We start from the raw sequence: 27,365 nt of genomic DNA on the forward strand, positions 1-27,365 counted from the left end.
TTCACTGAAAGATATTTATTAAGCATATCGGCAATAATAAAAACAAAACCTTTGTTTGCACATTGTATTTTTTCTGGGTATATTTAAGCATAGTATCATAATATTTATCGGCCATATTAGAAGTATTCTTTTTTTTTCCACCAACATACTCTTGACACATTTTTAAATTACTAGCAGATTACATACCTGGTGCCAGATAATTGGAAACCAGTCTGTACAAGGAGATACAGTACAGCCTTGTAATGCAGTTGTCATACTATTTCCTCAATATATCACTGGTTTCCATGAAACTAAATTCATATCAAACTCAAACACAGATTTTAAGGCTTTCAGTTCAGCTGTATAAGCTTCTATCTAGAAATGGGACTTGGATCCTAGGAGTCTTCGCTTCTTTGAGTTGTATTTTTAACAGGATTTATACAGTACCTTACCAGATTTTAGTTTATAGGATGTTGTGCCTTTTAAGGTCAATTGCAGGAAAAATAAAGGAATAAGACAACAGCAGGATAATGTTGATTATCCATGTTCAGGATAGAGAAAAAAATTGTTTTGCATTAGTAAACTAGTCCATCCTCCTAAACAGGAAATAACTGTTGGGTCATTATACTTTACCAGATTGGCGTTAGAAAATTTTAATCATGGTGAAAAAACGTTATTTGAACATAAGCAAAACAATCACCTAGTACATCCAAAACAAATCAAATATTACTTGTTCTTGTGTTATAGAAAAGTAGCCGCTTTTAACAAAAATAAAAGAAAGAATTTCTTCCTTTTCATTACATTTTGTTTTGCAGACAAGGTAGCTTTACAATTCATATTCATTTTTAAAGTAATACCACTTAGAGATAAATTACAATGAACGCAAATACAAGAGAAGTACAAACATCCAGACTCTTATACATAAGTGAAATTGTAATAATTCTCCATACATAGGAAGGAAAGACCTTTACAGAATATATTGGCCTCATATTTACACATTTTTGTTCAAGCAGGAAAGTGGAATACAAAACAAATATTTCTCTCCATTTAGTGTTAAAAGATTCACATGCTTAAAACCTTGTTTTAAATTTTCATCCACCTGGATTTTCTTGTTTTAAATTGTGTGTCTTTGATTTGCTGGTAGCTGGTAATTCAAAAAGAAGCTGCTAGAATCCAAATTGAAACAGGGCTGGTCACAGCTGACTGATAAAGATTTAATTTCAGTGTCACCTTTGAATCTTTGTGTGAGTGATCAAGAAGAATTAAACACGATTTAAACATTTTGACTGCTTATCTTCTGTTAAGACTGACCTTCAGCAAGTTCCATTGGTTTGAATGCATGTCCATCAGAAGAGCTCCAACATTTAGCAGTTTAGTAGAATGTTACCAATATTCTCAGGGAAGGTAATTTTAAATTGTAAAAAATGGTTTTCATACTAAATTTTAAAAGTTTTGACCTGACCATTTTCTTTTAAGATACATTTGCTAGCTGAATAATGCCTTTGGGACTCTTCTAAATTCAAAGTCCTTCATAGCTACAGTAAGATGTCCTCTGTAAATAATTCTAATTCTCTTATAAACAACTCTTTTTAGTCTTCATCCACGATATTCTGAAGCTCAGACACTCAAAACGGATTATTTTTCTAAGGCTGTTAAGGTCTTTTGTTCCCCTTTCGTGAGTTAAATACTAACCCAAATGCTTTCACCCTGCACATTTTCTCAGAGTCTCCAGAGAGCAGTGTCACATCAGTCAGAGGGAGAGATGCTGGTTTTCATTAAACATATACTTTGATGGTCAACGTATTGAAAGGTCAAATGGGTTCAACCAGCACATGGATGCTGGAATGTGTTATTTTGCTATGAGCTTGATGAGATGAGTTGATGGGTTTCAAAGTAGGCATGGAATAAAGTAGTAGAAATATACACTTTCAGAAGGTGGTAAAATTTTCCTTTGTTTTTTGATTCACAGCCTGCAGGGTTTTCGAATCCTAATTAATCACCTTGGATGTGTTTTTTTCTCTGATTTATTGTCTTGTCGTAGGGCGGCTCAAAAAACAACAGCTGAATGATCTTGCTTTTTGGCGTTTCATCTTCTGAGCCATCCATACATAATTCGCAGTCTGTCATGCTCTAAAGTAGCAGCAGTTTCTGCAAAAAGAACCTGATCTGCACTTGGACCTTTCGATATTAGTCAGCGATTCTTGCTTGCCAAATTCTTCTGAAGCCCCACCTGGTCATTTTTTAGGTGTATTTGACATTTGAAAAGCTCATTCTTCTGCATCGTGGCATAATCATCCCTTTTGTGATGGATGAAAGAATGACATGGTGGTGTAGCTCAACACTTTAAAGCATTCTGTCGACTGGCAGCTGCAGATTGCTTCAGAACCTTCAGCGTCATGTTGCAGATGTGGCTTCCCTCTGGTTTATCTGGTGCCAATGTTCTTGTACTGACACATCAGGAGGTTTTTAAAGGTCTTTTTGAATGTTACATTGCAAAGGGCATAGCATGCAGGATTGATGGTGCTGTTGACATAACACAGCCAATATCCAATAGCCCAAACAGTATCAGGAACACAGGACTGACAGAATGTGTTAATCAGCACCATGACGTTATAAGGGGTCCACGTTACAATGAACGCCAGAAGGATGGCAAATATGGTTCTGGTTACTTTTTTCTCTCTAGCTGCCATTTGTCGTTTTTTTCTCACCTGGCTCCTGGCAATACTGGCAAATTTGCGTGCCACCGTGCCAGGCCGGTTAGCAGGGACTGTGTTATTGGTGCTGTTATGCGCCGGCACAATCTCAATGGCAGTAACACACTCGTTTCCAGTTTGTTTGGTGACTATCTTAATCTTGGACCACTTGGAGGCAGGGTTAATTCTCACAGGGAGGGGGTTCTGTCCATCCAAGATGGCTTCGCTGTTGGCTCTCTCTTTGGCATCCTTTGGGGCAATGCTGGCTGTGCTGGAGTCGTTGGAGCTTTCTTTCTCCTCTGGCTGGACAGTAGACTCCACCTTCGTGGTGGCTGACTGCTCCATCTTCCCGTTCTTCACCGTCTCTGTGCTGACTTCGGTGCTGGGCTTGGAGGAGTTGTTATTGTTCTGTTTGATGATGTGGCTCTTGAGCAAGCTGGTGGACTTTGTCGCCTTCTCCTTTTTCACTTCTGGGCGGTTTTTCCTCACCCTACTCCGGCTTGCCAGGGAGATGTGGATGTACAGGACAGTCATGATTACCACGGGTAAGTAGAAGGCAGCGATTGCTGTCCCGAAAGTGACGGCGGGGTTCGAGAGGAACTGAATGTAACACTCCTTCTCTGGGACAGTACGTTCCCCGACTATGAACTGCCAAAACAGAATCGCGGGTGCCCAGAGGATAAAAGAGAGGATCCAGGCTGCGGCAATCATGAGCCCTGCCATCTTTGTGGTCCGTCTTGCAGGGTACGTCAGCGGTTTGGTCACACAGAAATATCTATCAAAACTGATGATCAGCAGGTTCATGACGGAGGCGTTGCTGACCACATAATCCAAAGCCAGCCACAGGTCACACACCACTGCACCTAGTGGCCAGTATCCCTTTATAATGTACACGGTGTACAGGTTCATGGAAAAAACACCTATGATCAGGTCCGCACAGGCGAGGCTGAACAGGAAGTAGTTGTTCACTGTTTGCAGTTGGCGGTTGACCTTGATGGAAAGCATCACTAAAATGTTACCGACCACCGTGACCAGACTCAGTGATCCGGTCACAATGGCAATAAATACAAGTTCCACAGTCTTGTAGGGACTTTCCAGTGACTCTTGTCCTCCAGAGTCAGCATTTGCCACACTGCTGCTGTTATCCATGCAGCTGAGGTTTTCCTTACCAAATTGAAAGGCATGGCCAGGTAGGTTGTACATGGAGCCTGAAACAAAGGAAATACAGAAGCGGTTATATTATCCATAGAACAGATGCAGAAATACATTTAAAAAAAAACTATAAATATCACACTCTTTTAACCAAATCCATTCGCAAGCTAATGGATGGCTTTTGCATCAATAACTACAGTGTAGAGTCACCTACAATGATTTAATGTCTTTTGCTTAGTGATCTAATGCAGGGCAATGCACAGTCAGTGGTCGAGTTTTTCAGGAACTTCCTGCTATTAAGACCTTTTTGTCAACCATTAGATCAAGCTTGTGCCTGAACCTAGATCCTGCTTTGAATACTGCATGCCTTTAGTATAAATACTGTACGTCTGATGAAGTGGAAAGCTGTTATTAGCTAAACTGTAGCTTAGTTTGTAACAAGACCATGAAGCCCTTTTTTCACAAAGACAATTATAAAGACATGGTGTGACTTCTAAGGCATGGGAATGCTGTCCGTCTAAAATGTGTTTTGAAGCCAGAGGTTTCAGTATGGATGTGCTGAGAGCATTGTGAGCTCAGCATCTGGACATTCATATACTGTACTGTAGGATTTCTTTCACATTGTTCCTTTGTTTGAAGTAAATTCTGAAAGTATGAAACTGTTTTCATGCCCCTAATAATTTGAATTCTGTATAAACATGATATGTGCTTGCAAAAAAGACTTTAAAATGGCTGAAAAAAATCAGTGCTGAAAAGTATTTTAAGTTCCAATCAAACCAACTATAATATAGATTAACATTAAACTAAATGCTCTTTACACCAAGCAAGCTTATTAATAAATGGAACTGGACAGCATTCAGGAAGAATTTAGCTAAGCCGGGGTAGATTAAGGGATGTTCTTCATAATTAAATTCCTACATATTTCTGACTAACCATTTCCCTAATCTGAGTGTCTGGACTTTCAATTTCCCAAGGAGATTTAGCTGTTATTGGTTCTGTGATGGAAGGAAAGCACTGAGAATGAAATGTTTTATTCTACCAATTTTCACTGAGACGTGGTCTATTGTAGCTCATTCTTATTGTATCTCAAAAATAGTCTGGACTCATTTTATCTCTGACTACCTCTCTGTAAAGTGAAGCTGGGAATGCTCAAGTTTTAATACATAATTAAATAGAAAATAATGAAGCTCATTTGCATTTTGTTGTTTTCTCTTTCCCACCTTCCAGCTTTGCAGCATGCTCTTTGATATATTTGACCCTGACAATTAAAATGGACTAATGAAAATATGACCCCAGAACCAAGGATATTACATTGTCATGTTAAAGAAATTTCCATTGGATGAATAATTTCATTCATTTAAATGCATTCTAATATCAAATATAACTCATTTTTTTTATTCTTTAAACATATTGCAGTTAATGTAATTGCTGTTCTGGAAAAAAACACATATTTGGTGTACTTTAATTATTTTATGTTCAGAGCAGACAGGATATTACAGTATCATTCATATTATATGTTACAAAATGTTGGAAATGTTTAATATTTCTCTTCATTTGTCTGCTATTTTACTGCGCTGCATGTATATCTTCTTGAAACACACTGTAGGAAATTATTACTGTTTTTTCATTAGAAACTGTAAATAAGCTTTTGCCCCCAAAGTTCACTGCAAAGAAAGGCAATCAGTCAAACGAAGTAAAATAGAAACAGGGGTGGCCCAGATTTGATGGTTAATAATATTTTAAGTTGGCTTTTCAAAGCAAAGATGACTAGAAAAGCCATTTTTAATGAGGTTCTTTAATCACAAAACAAGAAGGAACTTGTGTTCTGTGAGAAACAAAATGGGATTCGATTTAAGACTTTTCAGAAGCAAGGCGCTCAGAAACTGATTTGTGAAATTTTCCCCTTTCTTCAGCCACAGCAAGGCTACAGTTATTTCCTAATCACTCTCCTGTTGCAGACCAAGGCACCTCCATGTTAATTTCTAACTGGGCCATGACAGGAAGTTGAAAAAATTTACACACATTTTAATAGATGGACTTCTCAACAAAGCCCCCTTGTAAGACAGGAGAGAAAGGGCATGATGTTGATTAGGACTCGAATAAACCAGTGTATCTTGAGAAATAAGTTACATTTATGGTTTATAGGGAATGGTTTTATGCGAAACAGCTGAAGAAATGTACCAAAAGTTTTGTTTGTGTACAGTTATACAGTATATACTTAGATGTTGTACATTATTTAAAAACATATAGCTAAATATTAAAAAGTGTTACTTTGTTAAAATAATTACTAATGAATCTGACCATATTTCACCAGCCTTGTTTTAAACTAATGGATTAAACAAATCTAATATTAAACATTTTTTAGTATTTTAAAATATACCAAATAAAATAATGTTTTTAGCTATCACTAAGCTACTGTTTTATATACATTTTTTGTTAGCTTTAAGAGGATTAATGAAGGTTTGAATAAATTCTTCGAAGACTACCCTCTGGTGGCCAAATCCCTGTATTTGAGTATGTACTTCTGCAGCACAGGATATAGATACTTATTATGATTCCTATTATGATATTTTTTTAGAAGTGTAAAATGTCTTCTTTGTAGAACGTACACCTTTATTTGTGATATAATTCAGAATTTGTATGGAGACAATAAAATACAATACTATTACCACTTACTCAACAACACTTGACATATTCCAGATGCTTTAAATTGTTTGCAGAAACGTGGTGCCTTCTTGGCTGAAACTAAGATCCAGTTAAAGTTAATTAATGAATTGTTCCAACATAGTTACAAAATGTTCTCAGAAAGAACATGGCAAGAAAGATTCTTTGTTCTGTAGGTTACCACTGAAACGTCTTTTATCTCGTTTTTTTAATTTTCTTGTATTTGTCCAATGCCATGCTTTGAAGAATGAAAAACACATGGAAAGTTCTTTAGATTAATTTGGACCAAAATGATGAAAAAGTATAGCTTACCAATAGAAATAATAGTGTTTCTACAAGTCACAACTACACAAATACTGAGGATTGCTTTCAGCTTCAAACTAACAGTCGTTCTGCATATGTGGGAATGATTTTTTAATCATATGCAAAAGAATGCAATTTCTAAAACCTGCAAATACATCATAAAAGCCTGTTGGATTCTTGTTTTCAAGAATACACAAGCAGTTTATTTTTTGTTTGGGATCCATCCAGTTTTGGAATAGCAGTTTGTCACGACTTGTCCCTTCTCCCGTAAGCGCCCTGGCATTCCCACGCCTTCTAAATTCCACACAAGCTCATCCAGGAACTAATTACCAAACCACGTCTCTCTCTCTCTCTTCAATATTTAAACACTCTTCACCGGCTTACCAACGCTCATTGAGAAGTCTTCCACAGCTTTCTCTTGTGCGCGCTACTATTCTCGACCTGACTCCTTTGACTACTCAACCTGGTTCTCCTACTTTTGACTTCACTCCTGCCTGACGACTTGGATTTGGAATCTCGGATTTACTTTTGCTCAAACTCCCTTCCTCACGGCTTCGCACAGGGGTCCGACTACTCACCCCTTTCGGAAATCCTGACACAATAGTGGTTTTACATCTCGGTGCACAGCAACAACCACTCTGCCTTCACAGGAAGAGCAGCCCCTCTAGTTCCACAGCAGCAGCCAGGAGGATCAGCACCAAATGGGATGGGGGGAGTCCCTCCCCAGCATGATCAAAAGCTTGGAGGTGCCCAGGAAGGTCACAAGGGTCACAAGAGAGCGTTGGCTGACAGATCCCCAACCCTACCCAATTTTGTATCACCACCGGTGACGGACTGGGATTAGTAATCAAACAGTTAGTCATATTGGCTAGTCCATTAGTTCTTTCAAACGTTTTTTCCACATACAGTACACCTCAACAATACATTTACTGTATGTTCTTAGTATTACTAGCAGTACAATCCAAAAATATACAGTAAATGCTGATTTACTGTATATAACAGGGATTGATCTTGACTCTTTAAATTAAGCAGATAGAGACTTTAGATAACCATGTTGCTTATTTGGTAGGGATAAGGCACTTTTTGCATCCCACCCCACACACACACTTTGGGTCTGTGAACTAAGACAACAGTTAAGCTGTTGAGTCATGGACTACTAGGATGTTAGATGTGACAGATGGGCTGAACTTGGCCATGTGATTTCCTTAGCCCAACCATGGTCCAAATCAATATGAGCAGGTGAGGAAGGACATTGGGGCTACCGAATACTGAAAGTAATGCCAATTGAGAGCAGAAATAATTGTATCTGAAGAATACAAATTGGAGGTAATAAAAATATTTTAGTTTGAGGGCCACAGTATTACTTTTTTAAACTGAGGATATTAGCGAGTCCGCCGCATCAACATCTGGCAGTTGTCTGAACTGCCCGGCGGCCAGGTAACCTGAATTCAAGCTCACAATCTCTGGGTTGCAGAGCTCAACTTGGGCTTGGAGTACACACCAGTACAGCGACACACCAGTACAAACTTTGCATTCTGTCTTTGAATGTTTTTTTGTCTTCTATTAAGAAGCAGTTTCTTAATAGGAACAAAGACCCGACTTAAGTCAAATGTTCAACTGACCCACCAATCACTAATTAAAAGTCCAGGTGGCTGATGGTGGCTTTTCCTTTCTTGTGTCTAACCAACAAGTATGCAATTATGTTTTGTAATTCATGTTTTTGTAAGAACAAAAAGTTTTTTTTCTCTCATTCTGCCACTTGTAAATATATCTACTCACTAGCTTTCTTTCAGACTTACAGCACTAAACCCAACTCTCGTCCACTGAAGTTATTTTGCCAGTAGACCGTCAGGTTCACAAATTAATGCACGGGTATAAAGAAATGCTTCTGTATTGAGTTTTCCATACATGGATGAAGGTTTGTTTGTTGTTGTGTACTGTGTATATATCAAAAGATACAGTAGCTCTTTCAAGTTAAAAATACATCTAAAGACTGCTGTCTTTATAATTTCATATTTTACCCAAGCAGGGGTGGTGAAAATAGTTTCTTTTTGATTCATATTTCATATGAATACCATAAGGTTCCTTGATTGATTGATTTTTATTTTTTTGCTGAAACTCAAAATGGCCTGCAGGCATTTTAGTCATGGCTCTTTAAAATAATGAGAACAAAACAGTAAATTGTAAATTGTAGAAGTGATACAACCACTGTCTGTTAAGTGTAGTGTCTCTGACATCACGCATATTAAATTGAGCAAACAGGAACGGTTGTTGTAGAAATAAATAATGAATTAATAAGTCTTGCTTTGTCTAGACTACTCTGTTCAGCCGAGGAGGAAAAACACATCTTGTTTCCAATAATACAGACATTTTCCGTTATCTTTTTGTAATTAAGTCTTAATAAAATATGTGTTGCTAAGTAGACACATTCAAACACCAAACCAGCCTGAAAATCGGAGTCTATAGTGCACTCAGTGAATGAAATTAAGTTGGCTTTTGCAATTAAGTTGACTTAATTTCAGTGAGTGGGGACTGAAACATTAGAGTCATCACTGAAAGACCTCTGAAACATTTCCCAATCACAAAAAGATCATGCTATACGAAAAGCTTTCCTTGGAATTTGAACTTATTTTGACCATGTTAAATTTTAGAGAAATAGCATAACATCATTAAAATATTCAATTTTTCATAAAAAAGAAATCCCAAAAGGGATTTCCAACAATTACAGCACCCTCCTGGGTGAAGCATGACAGACATGCAGCAGCAGGTCCACTAATACTACACAGTTTATCAGATGTAGTAGACAGAAATTACAAGGCAAAGATTTACATACAGATGTTAACACCCCTACTCTTACAACGAGCGCCATAGGATCTTTAATGACCAAGTACTGTATTTAGAAGTGTTATTTGATACTAATGATCATGTAGCACTGAGCTACAACACAACTGAATAGTTTGTTAGATTAAAATTATCGAACTGCCACTGCAAATAAAAGTAGAATGGAAAGGATGGCTTAAATGCAATCATTTGTGTTCTGAATGATATCATCTGCATATCTCAGAGGTACAGGGAGCAGGGATACAGATTGAAGGGACTGAGTATGCAAGAATGAAAATAGCAGGCAATTTCTTTACTCCAGTGATTTTTGGTATTGAAATAGGCTGCCAAACCATATTGTTGTAACAAATTCCATGAAAGCCTTCAAGAATGCCTGGTTTGGAGCTCAAATCAATATGCTATAAGTTAACCATAATAGCAAGGGCTGAATAGCCTCTTCTTAAAGTCTGTTTAAAAAACTGTATGTTCTTAAGAGATAGCAATGTTAATACTGCATGTGACAGGGCTCAGTGCAGTGACAGCAGTCTGTTGTTACCTAGGGAGTGGCGTTGTGTCTGCTCTGAGCCCACCAGTGACTGGGATCAAATACTAGCAGAGGTAGAGCAGAGCTACATGCCTAACAAATGCACAGCCATCACGATGTATCACACAGGATGAGAGGTATTCTGTGTTAAGATTCTGTTTTAAGCTTTCTTTTTACCTGTGTTTATTATTTTCAAAATCACGGCCCAAGATGTTTATAAAGGTGATTTCTTGTTCAAAAAGTAAAGCAAGCAAACTGTCTTCACCTAATTTGAGCAAAAAATACTTCGGAGGCTGAGCTGAAGAAATAAAAAAAGGAAATCAATCCATTATAGCTTAAAAGAAAAAAAAATTGTCCAGCACCAAAGTATCCATTATCCCAATTATCTGGGAAGAACTCTAACATTCTGCCTTGAATCTGTCCTCACCTCAACCTCCAGTTAAGACAGCCTGAGGCCCCCTATGAACAGATGTGCTCACAGCTGTGCAAAAAGAACTATTGTTGTGGCCTGTCTGCTCATGAAGGTTAATAGCTGAGAGTAGTCCAAGAGAGTGAGCTCAACATGGGACCGGCAACTTCATCATGCTGGAATAATTTCTCAGTCCACTGGGTCTGTGGAGCAGTGCAGCAGCTCTCCAATGTAGGACATGACTTTGCAGGAACACGAGACAGCATGAGGGGCGCCTTTCCTGGTTGAATGAAGCTTTACATGAGCAGCAATTTTGAAGTCTGACATGCCACTAAAAAATACAAAGTTCATGACAGCAGAACTTGAGGATGGAATCATACAATCCAACTAGATACCAGTAGATTTAAATTCCTCTGAGTAATGCCTTGCATTGCTGACCTTATCGGAGAATTTCCCCTTACATTGATTCTAGGAGGTTTCTCTTTGAGCAGTTTTGCCATTCATTATTGAAAATCTGTTCATTTGGTTCATTATAACATACTGGATGATTCTTCCCCCTGTTTCTTTGTTCCCAGCATTTCCAGGGATTCACATTAGGAATGCATCCCCTCAAACTGCCCATTTAGCACCAGTGATAGATGTTCTCAAAATCCTACTGTTCTTATGCAAAGGCAGAGATTTTGGTTATTTATTTTTTCAATCTGTAGTCAGATGGCAGTTTTTAATCTGGATAGGCTTAGAATATAATAGCAGATAGAGATACAGGATCATTCCAATGACCTTTGGAACCAAAAGCTAATCTTTAAAAGAGAATCTTTAAATATCTGCATATCGTGGGATCCTTATTTCTTTAAAAAAGTCTTCAAAATGTATTAAACCCTGGCATAATTTGCTTTATAAAGTTAATTTGCAAAAGTGGTACAAAAGAAGGCAATATTTCTTGAAACAAATTTCACATTCATGTGAAATGTTTGAAAGCCTTTTAGCCACTCCAGTACTCACACACTGACCTCAGACAGTCTTTCTTTTCCTTCTCAGAAGGTCTGTAGAAACTACTGCAAAGAGTATCTTCTCCTACTGCTTCTAAGGGGTGGTTGATGTCATCGGGAGGGGGGGGGGCACACTTTTGAAATGCATCTTCTGAAAAGAACGAGTTTCATGGAAATCCTGTAATTTCCCTTCCTTGATTATGCTTGGCTGGCAGATATTCGGCAAGGCTTGAGCTTTCGTGACTCTTGATGTGGAAAAACAGAAATGCTGACTATCCTCTATGTTTTAAAATGACAGGAGTTCCGGAGACGTACTGTATGTTGAGCAGAAACAGATGTTGAGGGATGTGATTTGTTACAGATGGAAATGGATTTAAAGCCATGAACAATGTTACTTATCACTGCCTGGGTCTTAGCTTAATCAATACCATCTTGAAACTATTCTAACTACATGGAAATGGGTGTAGTGTCATCAGCAAATCAGATTTAAACATTAATCTATGCCCTTTTATGGGCGGTAGCTCTGTGGCTAAGGATCTGCGCCTGTGGCTGGAAGGTTGCCTGTTCGTATCCTGCAGCTGGCAGAGGAATCCTACTCTGTTGGACTCCTGAGCAAGACCCTGAACCCCAACTGCTCCAGGGGCACTGTATAAATGGCTGACCCTGTGCTCTGACCCCAAGCTTCTCTTCCTGTCTGTGTGTCTCATGGAGAGCAAGTTGGGATATGCGAAAAGACAAATTGCTAATACAAGAAATTGTATGTGGCCAATAAAGTAATCTTATCTATCTTAAAAATTGATAACTGGCTGCAAAGTGATGCTGCTTATATCAATGGTCCGCTTCATGGTTTCCAACGACAAGCCAATAACCATAGTCATATCCTTTCATTTTCTGTCTAAATATTTTGGTGTAAATCTAATATGTTGACGTTAAGGCTTACTTGTTATTGAAGTCAAAACATATTAACCAAAAATGTACTTACTAAACTAGAGAAACGGACTCCTATGTTTTTATGGGCCAAATACAGTACTATATCTTGACATAATGCGTGACTGCATGCATTCCCATATCTTCCCATTTGCCACACAGTTGGTAAGTAATGTTTTACTGATGTCTTCAGGCATTGCCACAGTATACTGTACTCTATTCCAGAAGAGATTGCAGAGTGGCAATTAGCCCTCCAGTCCCATTTCTAGAATGTCATGGGTTCAAATCCCCAATGAAACCACCACTATTGCATCATTAAGTACATTACCCAGCTGTTTCTGTCAAAGAAGCTTTCAAAATAGGTGCAGATGTTGCTGGGAGAGTTGCCTGTGGCAGACAAGTGGCCCATCCAAGGGGAATCTTGTACTCTTAGGACTTTCATTATGCTTAATGCTACAGAATGGGGGACAGGCTGCAGGGCAGTGAGGCACTCAGAAAAGATTTTTAGCTTTTGACGGACCCGAGCCCATCTATAAAGTAGCCAAATAGCTACTAGCACAGTTCTACAGTTATACAGTGTGGCAGTTGTAAAAACAGGTACAGTAAACACCTCCGTTCAGTGGAATGGGAATTACAGTACAACATAGGAACAGAGGCATCTGACAAGCTACTGTACTTCTAACCTGAAGAAAAAAGCACCCACAAGTATCTCAGAAAGGCAATAAAACATACAGTTCTTTGTGTCACAATATGGCATATCCTGGCTACTCTGTAAACATCTGTAATAGTAGTGTTATAAAAGCATTCTGCCTTTGTTTGTCCTGGGTGGCTGTTGTTTGAATTCCACACTGGCCACCTGGATTTTCAAGCATTGTAAAATATCCAATCGCTTCGCTTAGAGCTGCACAACTGTCAGGCGAAAGAGAGAAATGTGTTTGAAGCCATCCTGCTGAGCCTTTAGTGGCGTGAGGCTTGGAACGTAATAGACCTTTGAAAATTATCTGCATCTGGCTAGGGCCATTCCTTTGTTTGAGTCGTGCTGGCACCCTGCTCACGGTGGAAATCCCATTTTTAAGCTCTGGGTGCTTTCTCATCATACAAAAAAGATGAACAGGTCTGATTCTTTCGAGCAGATTGATAAAGTAGCCTCAGAAGTACAGTATGTATACTGACATTACCCACTGAAGTGCTCATTCCTTTCTCTCTTGCTTTTTATCAAGACTTAAACACCATGTCTGTGGACTTCATGGTCTTATTCTAAGCATCTCCCTGAATCTCATCTTTGCCAGGATTGACACAGAGCGAATGTTATATAGTAAATCATTCAATGATGGTGCTGCTTCAGGTGAGCTCAGAAGCATTATCAAGTACCTTATACTTTTTGCTTTAGAGCTCCCAATCTGTCTTAAGGAACCATCCTGACTGAGGCAAAATGTTGAACAGCTAGTGCTGTGGTCCTTTGAAAAGCATGATGAGGCATTTAAATTCATTTTCAAAGGAGGCATTCCACACCTCAGTAGCTCACACTGTAATATTCCCAAAGGGTCTGAAAGTACATTTTATCTAAGTGTGGCAGGTTGCAGAATACCAGGGAGGTTTGCCGGCTGCCAGCTCCGAACAGTAGGGATCAACAAACAGCAGATGCTTAAAAAAAAAAAACACTGTGACACACACAACTCTCTCCTAAAAAGATGAAACCATCTGTGGCATTTCAGAGGGCAGTCTGAGGGCTGCAGGTACATTTCACAATGATATCAAATATACAATCTAAGTTGAGTATTTCAAGTTGAATACATCAATGTTTGCGCTACATGTAATATGAGACAGTTATAGTCTCTCAGAGGCATGCTGCAATTTTTGTAAATCTATAGGCATGAAATTTCGGGAGGCAGAAGTCCATTTTTGAGCCTTTATACTGTCAATGATCATATCTTGCTAATATCATTCATTAATTCCAAGGCTCATTGAGCAACATAAAGAGTTTTATTTGTATTTTAAATATACATGTGCATACTGTTAGTGTCTGTAAATAATATGATAAGGACATATTACTAATTGGAATTTACCATCAGAGCATGGAAATGTGTTATTACTTTATATGGCCAAAAGAGCAGAGATTACTGAAATGATCAAAAGGATCAAGTTTCCACCTCTGAGCAACATTTGTATTCTTTTGAACTACAGTTTTCTTTCTGAACTTCCAGATCTGACATTTACCTAAGACATATGTTGCTACATGTTCTAAATGAATCTCATTTGTACTCATTAGCTTTGTACTTGTAGCTTTTGTCTCATTTGTAGCGTTAAGTAAATTAAGTCTAATCAATGTCTGTCTTGTTGATTGACTCCCAAGCAGTCAATCTGCTACCAATGGGAGTCACCAACTCACCCCCTGACAGGAACAAGACATGATATTTAAGATCTGGAAAAGGTCTTATTATAGAAAATTACTTTCCATTCACACAGAAGATAATTTGTGAGTCCAATGCATTGTTCCCTTAAAACACTGGAATATGAAAGTTAATTTTGTTCAAAGATGAATAATGATTCTCTCCACAGTAACCAACTCAGTAAGTATACAGTACATGAAAACAGTGCTGTGTCAAGGCCATTAATACTTGTATTACTTAACTTCCCATGTCTAAGCTTTCTGTAAGAAATGGCTTACTCACACAAGCTAATTAAACTATTTAATCCTCCTGATAAATAAAAATGCCAGTTATCGGTCTCCTGTGATTCTATTAGAGGTAGAATTGGCTACATTAATTAAAAAATGCTTTAAAGACTAGCCGAGTTTCCTCAGCTGGCTGTCAGCAGACGCTTAAAGAAGGAGCCCTGGAGACCAATCATTGCTTTCTGTTAGGAGTCAGATTTCCCACAAGGAAATATTAAATTGCTGATGTGTTTCTCCAGCAGATTCTTTAAGTGCAAAAAATAGTGCAAACAATCGTCCTATAGTTGAACTCTACTTCTCCATTTTGTTTTATTCCTCTTCTCTGTTATCCTAACTCTCACCACAAATTAAGTACTTCTTCCTCTTCAGTTTGATTTTCTTTTTTTTATTTTAATAATAAATATTAATATTTTTAATTTGAATAGAAATGGGTCCATGTACAGTCATAACACACTCTCTTATCAAATTTTAGGAACCCTCCATTAACGTGATAAGACATGGTTTGGCTTCAGGAACATGTGAGAAATGTCCATTTTGTTTCCTAGTCCCCCCGAAAGCTGGTTGATAAGCAGTTTCATCACATACACCATTAACCATATCATACAACCTCACCTGAAAGGGATCCTTCTAGAAGAATGAGGTATCATTGACCACCAAATATTTCTAAACTTTGTGAAACATTTCCCTCATAGTCTTCAGATTGTCCCTGTGGCTCTCAAAGACCCAAGTAAATGAGAGTTCCTAATATTTTGGCCAATGAGTGTGTGACTGGATAGTATTATAGGGAACAGGTGGCATCTAAGCCTTTATCCAAATGTTTTCTATCTTTTATTTTGATATAATAATCCATTTATAATTATGCCAGTGCCCTTCAAAGTAATAAACAAATCTAAGAAGGGAAAAATTACTGTTGAGAGATTGAAAGTATGATGATTATGAATAGAAACATTTCATCATGACGCAAGTGTACCAGTCATTTCTGAGGTATGAAAAGTTGTACCTCTGCTCTATAATGTGATGGATAGTATTAGTTCTGACACTTTCCATTACTGAATCCATTTTGGATGCAGAGAGCTGCCTGCCTTTTAATGACACTGTTTTTCTTGTTGCTGAACCAGGTCAGTAATGGGAACATGAACCTGGGTCTTCTCATTTCACGATAGAAAAAAAAATATATAAATAAAAAATCAGTCCTTGACCATTCGTATAAACTAATTCTCCTTGTCAGCTCCTGAGCAACATGGTAACACACTGCAGCTATTTCTGCTGATGCCATTGATACTGTAATTAGAATCATTCTTCCCTGCAAATCTTTCACGCAATATGAGACTGTCTCTTCCAATTTCTATCAATGAGCTCAAATTGTTTTAGTTTTTTTCTTGTAGCAGAATTGAAATAGGAAACTCTTTTGTACTGAAAATGGCTAACAATGCATTTCATCCCTGCTGTTATTCACTACAAAGCTGCAAGTGGACAAATAACTGAACATTGCTTTCACTATTTGTTATGTTTCAGTAGTATCTAAGGGCTGTTCAGTAGAAGTTTAAAAACACAGAAAATGCTTTCATGTATTTTAGAAAACTTTGAGATTTTGAATTTGTAATAATTGTTTTAAACCCATTTTAAAATGACTAGAGGCTCAGGTCTCCTTAAGAAGTGTACTCATTATAGAGATAATAATGTCAGGTTTGAAAAATGTGCTCTGTATAATGTCAGGACCATCTAGGGAAAACAGGGTTGATCTGAAAGGATGTTCCATTATACACCAATCCCCACTCTTCATATCACAAACCAAAAGCATTTCTACAATGCATGTGACTGTGTTCTGCTATAATCGCATTATGGTTGTGATATAACCCCTGAAATCCACTCTCTCTGTTGATATCCACAGAAAACTGTCTTTGCATATTTTTGGGAGAATTGAAGACACAGAAGTGACAGAGGCAAGAGCAGCCTAGTTCAACATCCACTTTCTGTGGACAGTCGCATTTCAACATCAAGAAACACGTTTGCTCTATGAGGGCCTTCTGAGACCGGGTAGTGAGATTGTATAAGAAAATACAAGAAGCCCTAAAACTGACGCAAAATCTTGAAACCTTCCATACACGTATTGCTCCTCATGGAGTATAGATATTAGAAATTCGCATATTCTTAAATTGCAGTTTATACTTGTTCCAGCCTTATTTCTTTAAATTACAACAGTTTCAGGTATTCAAAATAATGTACTGTATATAGCACATTATGTGGAGTATAAATTGTAACCCCTTGTAGAACACTTTACAGTATTTTCTCCCCATGATATTTACAATTGGTTTAAATCAATCCATGACAATTATGTATTAAATACCTAATATATATGCATATTTGTCTTTCCATCAGGGATTTTGTGATCCAGTGCTTTATAAACCATAAACAAGTTTATTAGATCTGGGCATATTTCAATATCTAGCAATATGATTAGATTTCCTTGTGGTGTCAGAGAAATGTGTGCATTCAGAGACAGTACTAAACCAGAATTGCATCTGTGGTAACTAGGTGATAGTCTTTGATTAAGTGACTCTTTGAAGAGGAAGATAAGCTCCTATCCCCTTGTTTGAAGATGTCGATATAGAACAAAACAAGCCTGTCCATTCTGCTGACCCACAAGACAATGTTTGCCAATAGAAGAGATACCGTTCCAGCTTTTACAAATATTTTACAGAATTGTCTGATGGCAAAACATTTCTAATTATGTTTCAATTTTACAAATTGATCACAGAGGTCTATAAGGTTTGGTTTTTATCATTATTTTCTATGTTGCCTCCTTAGCTTCTTTCTTTTCTTCTTCCATGGTTACATTATTCATGGTACAGAGCTCACATTGACAGTGGAGCTCAACTTGACATTCAACATGACTTCCACCTAGAGACTTTGTCTTGAGAGCAGTGGAGTACTCTTGGAGGACACCTGGAGATAATTATCCAATAATTAAAAGTAGTCAAGACTTTATTTATTCTTCCCCTTTCATTCCATCTTCTGCCTTCACATTTTACAGACAGCTCCTGTTTGCAGTGCTTTTTTCAGACACCTTCCACTCTAATAAAATATACACTCTGCTATTTGGTTGGTCTCGTTTACTATGGTTGTAGGGATGGTTATATTTACTATGGTGTGTTTTACAGTATATCTTTAAAATGTTTTGTAAACTTAGTGGACAGTGATGAAGTTATTTAAAGAAATGCTTCTATATAGAACCTAAAACGTTGTTTAGCAGATTTTTTTCAACTGCTTTTACAAACCCAAAAAAATGTCATTGCACCCAGCAGGGGTTACTGTTTAAATTGTGTGACGATGAAACCCAAAAGAGAACAAAATACCATCAAGTCTCACTATGCTACAGAGGGATTTTCACTTAAGGCCCATAATCTTGCTTTTGCTAGTTTGAGACATCTGTGACTGCAAAGATAGAAAAACTTTGAGTGCTGCTGGCCATAAATTGGTATGAAAACACAAATTTATTCGTCCACAGTGTTTCATTCAACGCCTGGACAAAGTCTGTCAGTTTTAGAACCCCAGCTGCATTGCCAGATATGCAAACATTAACACAACTGTACTGAAAAAAGCCACACAACCCCATTAACAATTAAGCACATTATTTCACACAAGGCAAGTTTCAAACTGAAATACTTGTGTCTGTCCATCCAAAGATAGCTAAGCTATTTCTAAAAATATAAATCTTAAATAATTTAAATTACTGGGGGATAAAGCAGACATTTTAAATCATAGCTTTTGCCTCCAGAGAAATCTGCAGCTCTTTGGTATTTAGCCATATATATTTTCATTTATGGCAATAAATATTTTACTACCGGCAAGTCAGACTTAATTCTGGCTTCTGTTCTGTCTCAACAGCAAGAACTGATTAATTCAGATTTTCATCACAGCATGAAATGATCGGTTCAGATTTCATCTCACCACTGAGTCATGGATCCTCTCATTTAAAAGTTTTCATAGCCCACAGAGACACATGATTGTTTCCATTTGCTCCTTCTGATGAATCAGATGTGATGCTGATCAATTCACAGGAACGTCTGATGAAGGAGTCCGTAAGTAGTTCGAAATGGACTGCCAATGTTCCAGAAACAGCTAACCTTGTCATCTGAAGTACACAAGAGCCTTTCATCTGAAATCATCTGACGCCTAAGAGAGACATAAGGAGGGTTCCCACAAACCTTGCCATACAGAATACATTTTCTTGAAGCATACAGCAAAATGGGAATCGGCCAATGGCGCCAAATACAAATCTGTTTGTGGTTAAGATGTAAAAGGGTTGAATTTTAATGAGATTGTAAGGCACAGTATTTGTAATGTATAGCAATGTCATGGATTTCCAAAAATGAAGAAATAGATTATCTGGTAAAAGAAGTGAAGGTGAGTCTCTGATTCTAGTTGACATTTCATGCTTAAAGAAGAATCATGGGCGGTTCCCACTTTAGGAAGAACTTGAAAATTGCTGCTCTTATATTTAGTCATTGGAAGCGAGAGTGTGTGTTTACTATAATACTGTTAAATTTGTATAAATCTGTTCCTTCCCAAGTCCTTGCAGTACCCGAGCTGCAGGCAGCAAATTGAAACTCTTTTGAAAAATCTTCCCACGAGCAAATAATACCCATTTTAGTATCTGTGACGAGTTGTCTTCGTTTTCAAAGTGGATGGTGTTCTTTGGCTTTCATGGTTATCCACAAGTGCTGCCAGAGAGTTCTTAAACCACAGGAAGTAGAACAAATCCGTACTGAGTATTTCAAACTCTTCTTCCACATTCCAACTTAAATGGAGTTTATAACAGAAGTTTGGGAGGAAGGCTAGATCTTCATCTCACCTACTTCCACTCTCCTGTGTATGTACTGTATGTAATCTCGCAACTGGGATTTCCCTTTGTGCACCAATCTCATATTCCTCCCACTAATCCCATCTAAACCCCTGTAGCAACTCTCTAGTGCTTTCCCTACAATAGTGAGGGGGGTCTTGAGGATAGGCTGCCATTCCCTCCACTAGGCAAGTTACTGTAGATGTACCAGATCCCCAACACACATTTCATCCCTTTTCATATTCATCAGAATCTAACTCAAGCACTGCAATGGCATTTTGAATGAACATTCTGGAGGGATTTAAATTCTCTATGAATTCTCTTCCATAAAAAATAGAACTTCCACAAGTGAGCTTCCATTTTGCTCGTATTCTGCATTCCTCCCCCTTCTCAGCTTCACCTTTGCAGCTACCCCTTGGTTAACTCCACTCTCCGGCCTGACTACCTTGTCCTACAGTCATCTAAGCAGGTTACAAGTCAAAATTTCTTCTGCCAAACTCCGCACTAGAAAAATGTATTGGCTTAGTGGGAGATGTTTTTTGGGTTAACCATTTTCAAAAATGTCTGCAAACTCTGTATGCTTATCACGCCATTCCCATTCTTTAAAACTAGTTGATTGCTGCTGGCTGGTAATCTGGATTACCACATACAGTAGTGGCATTTGAAGGGATATTTTTCATTGAAGGATCATGTTCTTTAATGCTATACCTACAGATTGTGTTCCAGATCAAAGTGTTGCACTTGATATGAATGAAGTGCATCTTCTTATCATAAATAAAATATATTTGAGTGGAATGGAAACCCAGCTCACAGCTTTTTGTTCCAGTCTGTGGAATCTATACCCTCTCTCATCATTACATTAGGTGTCTACACTGTGAAGCCCAATTGAAGAGCTGTTAACAGGACACTGGACACTGTGATTTTTGAAGATTCCAGTTAAGATTTTTCCTTACCCACAAGATGCTATATAATATAAATACATTATATAATATCATCTACCTCTACAATACATTTACTAGAGAGATGTTGGAATCACTCCGAATAGAATACGAGAATCCGTGAATAATTTTAATTTTTACACTCTTAGAAAACCTTATAACCTCTCTGAGTAATGACATGGGCAAACTCTGCCACCTGGCTATACTGTATCTTCCTTTATTTTAGATTTTATGGGAAAACTGTTGAAACAGGGAAGGATTCAAGGAAGCCTTTGGAGGCATGTGGAAAGGAAGACGTGCAGTAGGTGGAGGGTGCTGTCTCCAAACAACTAGTTATAGCCTCAAATTTGATAAAATTTATGTAACATCCAGATATTCTCCCAAATTTACTGATGATATCTTCAAATCCCTAATGGAGTTCTCCAATTTAATTGAATAAAATAGCGCATAATACAATTATTTGCATCATACAATGATGGCTTGTGATCTCTGCTTGACATTTACAGGGCCTGAAGATTTTGACTTGCTCTAATTCCTTTAGCAAATGCTGCTGTATCCAGAACAAACAAAAAACTATTTAGAGGATGCCCCTGTCTCAGTCACACTCACAGTTCATGAAGACAACACCCCCTGTCTCATTCCCATCCTCAGTTCACTAAGAGGACACCCCTGTCTCATTCCCACTCACAGTTCACTAAGAGGAAAACCCTGTCTAAGTCACACTCACAGTTCACCAAGAGGTCACTCCTGTCTCAACCCCTGTCCAAGTTCACCAAGAGGACACCCCTGTCTCAGTCCCTGTCCCAGTTCACCAAGAGGTCACTCCTGTCTCAGTCCCTGTCCCAGTTCACCAAGAGGTCACTCCTGTCTCAACCCCTGTCCAAGTTCACCAAGAAGACACCCCTGTCTCATTTTCACTCCCAGTTCACCAAGAGCTCACCCCTGTGTCAGTCCCTGTCCCAGTTCACCAAGACCTCGCCCCTGTCTCATTTTTCCTCCCAGTTCACCAAGAGGTCACCCTTGTCTCAGTCCCACTCTCAGTTCACAAAGGGGTCACTCCTCTCTCAGTCCAACTCTCAATTCAGAAAACCCTTTCTTTGTCTTCTTCCCAATTCAAAAGGCAGATAGCTCATTTGTTAGTTTTGACACTGAAAGAGACTTAAACAAAAGCTCAATTGATAGGTGGATGCTGCACATTGTTGGTGGTGGAGGGGAGTCTCCATTACCTGTAGAGCACTTTGAGTGGAGTGTCCAGAAAAAAGCACTATATAAGTGTAAGCAATTATTATTATTAATTATTAAATTATCAAGCTCCTCACAGAGAGAGAACCTAAGTACTCCAAATGACCACAGTGTCCAGGGATCCCAGTATCCAGTGTGATTGGTTAGCTGTCTCTCCAATTTATGTCTGAAAACCTCACCACCTTGCCTGATCATACTTCTTCTCATTCATTCTAATCAACTATTATTAAGTTCACAGTTTCAGGAAAATGGGGTTGTTATCTCTGTTTGGCTATGCTGATGCTAATATTGTTAATGCTACAAAGTGAGACTGCATTAGCCATTGAGCAAACAGTTGAACCAGAGACCAAAGCTTTTGTCACCTGAAGATATTCAAGCAATAAGGATTTTTAATGAGTCTAAATGAGTCCTCCAACTATCTTGGAGGTTAATTTCCTATTAAATTAATGGCTCTCATTACTTGTGATAGCTATAGAGGTTCTTTAATTTTTTACTGACATTTTAAATATCAGATTTAAAAAGAATCTTCTTTCTCATTTACACATCTGTCATGGGCGTCATATGTTATAGACCATATGGTATAGCCCTGCATCAGGTGGATATCTGGTTCAGATCTCTGGTGTATTTTTACCAGTCCTGGCTGATATCATGATGCTGGCCACAGATTTCTGTAAATACAGTAAGTTCTGTAAATAAGTAGCATAATTTTTAATTAATTTTTTTCAGATTTTGAGAGTTACATTAAACACATTTCTGTCTCTAAATGTTATGGTTGACATTGAAGAAAATATGTAGATAAGGGTTTTTTATTATGATTCAGAAGATGTATTCTTAAAATAAATGAGATCTGTGCATTATGTTGAGTAAATACAATATATTTAATGGGACTCTGTAGCCTCGTTTTACTCTTTAAACTTGTTTCATAGAAGTAGAAAAATAAAAAGAAATTATATTCTGAAGATCACTAATGCGGCTTCATTTTCAATTCATTTTTTTCTGTAAAACAGATAATATCGTGTCAGATTCATTTTGCTTCATGCACAAAGATGTCAGTTTTGTCTGGTGTTGCTGCAAGAAATTTGGAAACACGGGAGGAACTCGTGTCTGTGCGAGAGTCCAGCATCTACCACAGCTCGATTGGGTTAGAAGGCAAGGAGTCTGGTACGTGTTTGACGTGGAAAGTCAAATATTCGTGGAGATATCTCGTGTCGTGTGCGCGCATTAACGCCCTTACACACGCCTTGATTGCAGCTTTTAAAAGAGTGATAAACATGAAAACAAACCAAAACATGGACTTGGTGCTAAAGTCGCCTGTGACCATTAATGCAAAAACAAAATAGCCCTTGTCACGTCCGGCCACTTGAACACTCCAGGGCTGTAAGTGCTAAAATACAATAGCTACTACCTTTGCGCCTGTAAAGCTAAAGAGTCTATTCATCTTCACAAAATAGTTTTACGTTACCAAAAAACTGAATACGCAAGTGTTCAGATTGCATCAATTACTCCCCCCAATGACGTCATTGACCTACTAAACTTCAGGCTCAACCTGAGAGATGCTTGTCAATTCGAAGACGAATGTGCGCTGCAACAGAGCTATCTTTGGCTCACAAGACGAAAGAAACAACCTTCTGCCAAGGAAGCGTTTGGGTGTTTTGTTCCTGCCGTATGCGTTTTAATATCGGACTGTTCCAGCAGCGTTTATAAAAGCCGGTGTGATGTCCCAGAACACTAAATTAAAGTGGCGAAACATTGCAGTTTGAAGTTAGTTCTGCTAAGTTATTGAAGATAACGCCAATAAAATATTAATTCATTTCAATTGGGGATACGACGTATAAAAAAGCAGAATATCTCTAGAACAGTAAAGAACATTTCTTAGCGATGCCCACTTATGCACCGAGCAGGAAACGAAAAGATGACAGACTGCATGAGCCAGGGAAATGATTGAAAGACCATTTCGTCTTACTTCTGCGGTTCAAAAAGTACATTTATTTAGTAAGAAAACTGCAAGCTTTTATATTCTACCTTCAGCCTTACCTGATTAAAAAGGTAGTACTTAATGACCAAAGGCAGAATTCTGTGAACGTCGCCTACAGCACATACAGTACAGTTGTACAGTCCAGTGTTATACTCTGCTGTGTACGGAAAATATCGAGAGCAAGCTGCGATGTTGAAGCTGTGGTGGCGCAGCCGTTGAATGAAACTCTCCTGAGCTGATAACTGTCCAACAGTACCGATATAGACATTCCTCAGACTTCGGATTTGTTAGTATTTACCACGTTGTCGTATCAGTCGTTCAGATTGCTGGGCCGCAACGACCCAGTATTGCTACGAACTGTCCGAGCACGGTCTTAGTCTTTCAACAGGCAGAATGCAAGAGGAGCGTTAAAACAGACCCTACCGCCTCCCCCCTACGCTAAACCCTTCATAAAATAGCGCAGCTATAGAAGAAAACTCCTTTACACTTGTCCGTGCCATGTGCGTGTTCATTGATTAGTCTTGCTTACTCTTTTAACCCCAAAAAAGAACGCAGTCTAAAAATTGTCGTGCTTTTCAGACAATAATACTTTTTTATTGCTTGGAAAGATACTGTAACGCGAGATATCGTTATTGTCGGTTTTTTACTACTGCTTTCTTTATTTTAAATAGGCCGAACGATCTTCTCTGGTTTGTAACCTTTCTAGTCGTTGAAAGACACTACGACTTTACATTCCGCAGTTTCTTGAGACGGGAGGTGCAGAAAACCTGAGCCATACAGTAACATTTCCATAGCTGAAGAGAAAGTGGTGATGAAGGCAGAAGAAATGTAACACACAATTTTGGCGTGGCGCTAAGCTAATTTGAGAGTCGGATGGGCATTGTTAGATAACGAATATTCACGAGGAATGACAAACACCTGACAGAGATGAAAGCGTTATGGAGCGAAATTGTGGCTTAACCCGCTTGGCTGAGGGCTGACCTCCCCGCCAGAGGACAAGGAGACCAGGACCCCCATGCAGGGTGACCAGGGGGCACCTGCAGAGGTGGAGGCTGGGTGGGGTATAAAGTCGTGCAAGAGAGAGAGAGAGATGGATCTCGTACTGTAGGTATTTTTACCGTTTGGGAGAGGAATGGTTTGTCAGGAGCGATTGCTAATTACAGACAGCTGAGTCTGATTGAGCTTGGTTGTTGTCAACCCTCCCGAACTTTGTCCCATACTTTACTTTACCTCATAGATAGGATGAACACAAAAAGTACTGCATTGAAATAACATGTACTGCACATATTTCATTTAATACAAAGACATTTATGATGGTGGTCGGCCAAATGGAATTGAACAGCAGTAACCATATTTATCTCACGCTTATTGACTTAGTTAATGGCATTTCTCTTCGGAAACAACGGAAGGAAAAGGTATGCTCGAGTCCTCTTGTTTACCATGATCTATTTTTTATACGCTGTATACAGCAGTCCTTAGTTTTTGATATGGCTGTTTAATTTTGAGACTGCTGAGTAATTATACTCATAGGCTGATGCAAAAAGATTTTCGGAAGCTTTAATCCAAGCTTATTGTGGTTCCACAGTAACAATGTATCTCTTGGAAGACACGTAGTAGTGTTTTCGGGTGTTATCGACTTGTTTAAAATGGTGCCAAATGTATTTGATACTCTTAGTTTTATATTGGTCCGTCTATACATGCAGTCGTTTTATATACAACATCCGTTACTTATGAAATAGATGTGAAGTAAGAGTTATAAAATAACGTGTTTTGAATATAAGCTTTTGAGTTGTGGCAGGAATAGTGTTATAAGCAAACACCAGATTATCGGTATGGACAATGGAGAAGTGCTTTATCATGTTAATGGTTTTAAAATTCACCGTTTAAAAGTGTCATTTTAGGTGCTATAATACAAATGACAACCCATAATGGTCTACGACTCAGAAGTATTTAGTGACCTACTTTATTGTCGTTCTTCTCATGATTGTATTTGAAGTGCTGTGCTTCACAATTTTGCTTTGCGAGGTTGTAGAAATTCAGAAACTGGTCACATTTGCGTGCAAAGAACAATAGTTTCCTCTTGGCTGTAAAGAAAAGGTGGTAACAACGATAAAGATACCCTAGCTCGTTATATCAATATCCGCCAACACAGCTGCAGATAATCAGGAGCGCAGGTATTTCATTTGCAACTAGAAAACGTAATTAACCGAGAAAAGTGTTTCATATAAACTCAACTAGCCCCTTGACAGTACTTTTAAAGAAACTACGACAGCTGACTATTGATTTTACTTTCTTAATATTTTTGTCGATTATACCGAGACAATATCTTTCTAACAATGAAGCCTTTTTAATGACTTCCCATTTGGAGCGTCTGCATGGAAGTTTCCCAAGAATTCCCTGAAGCATGAAAATCCTATTAGCCCCTACTGTTAATTTTGTATAGTCTCAGTATATTGATTAGTACTCAGGTAACATAATCCATTTTCGGGACAAAGAACGTATATTACGTACAATATACAAGTTCGAGATGACAAAACCATCGACTGATCGATGATTGATTGTATTCAATTTATTTAAACGAATAGCAGCTGTAAGTGATACAGCAACAACGAGACGTGTTTCTGGCGTTATTGCAAACAGTTGTTGCGAGTCTGTTTTGTTTTAGAGTTCTTCTTTCAAACTAGTCTGTTCCGTGCCATCAACACTTTATATTTTATTTTAAGATGTTAAGCTATTGCATCGGCGAAATTTCAATCAATTGCAAAGTAAATCACTCACATACGCATTTAAAGCAAAGAACAAACTCATAGATAACTTACCTGATAAATTCCACTGCGCAAACCTGTCTGCTCCGGTGAGATTATGGCAGCTCATGGTTGCATGGTTTTCCAGTGTCTTAACCAAGTTCAAAATCCCTTTTCAAATTTCTATATAATTTATTCTAAAAAGTTACTATGCAAGGTCGTGATTGTCTTCATTTGGGGGCAGTTTTCCCTTTCTCGTCATTTTTGCAAGCAACGCCTTTACATATTTCTAAATTTACTTCAGTTCCTGGTTGTAAAACAAGACCAGTCCAGCATTTACTGGGGAAAGAAAACCCTGGAGCGAAGTGCCAACTTCTTTTTTAAAAAAAGAGCTGGTTTAGATCCTACCCAGATGTGCCTCTCATCTGCGAGGATCTGATTTTTTTTTACAGCTTACAGGCACTGAAGC

The 27,365-nt window shown here is 38.2% G+C and overlaps 1 protein-coding gene across 2 annotated transcripts; it reads right to left on the reverse strand.

The window, feature by feature from the left end:
• chrm4a (cholinergic receptor, muscarinic 4a) lies at nt 1–27,365 on the reverse strand. 2 transcript variants are annotated; one of them, XM_015338580.2, is made up of 2 exons: nt 26,972–27,365; nt 1–3,880 (listed from the first exon to the last, which is right to left on the reverse strand). In XM_015338580.2, the coding sequence occupies exons 1-2, from the start codon at nt 27,024–27,026 to the stop codon at nt 2,403–2,405; spliced, it is 1,533 nt and encodes a 510-aa protein (XP_015194066.1). In that variant the 5' UTR covers nt 27,027–27,365; the 3' UTR covers nt 1–2,402. The 2 variants fall into 2 exon arrangements, with proteins under 2 accessions (XP_015194066.1, XP_015194067.1); XM_015338581.2 differs by lacking the exon at nt 26,972–27,365 and adding an exon at nt 26,115–26,209.

This window comes from Lepisosteus oculatus, chromosome 21, assembly GCF_040954835.1.
Source record: "Lepisosteus oculatus isolate fLepOcu1 chromosome 21, fLepOcu1.hap2, whole genome shotgun sequence".
Lineage (NCBI taxonomy): Eukaryota > Metazoa > Chordata > Actinopteri > Semionotiformes > Lepisosteidae > Lepisosteus > Lepisosteus oculatus.

Bases quoted from the DNA above. Each gene is read 5' to 3' on its own strand.
- chrm4a (XM_015338580.2), bottom strand. From the start codon at position 27,026: ATGAGCTGCCATAATCTCACCGGAGCAGACAGGTTTGCGCAGTGGAAT. The intron at 3,881-26,971 runs GTAAGTTATCTA...CCTTTGTTTCAG, and splicing joins TGCGCAGTGGAATTTATCAG to GCTCCATGTACAACCTACCT.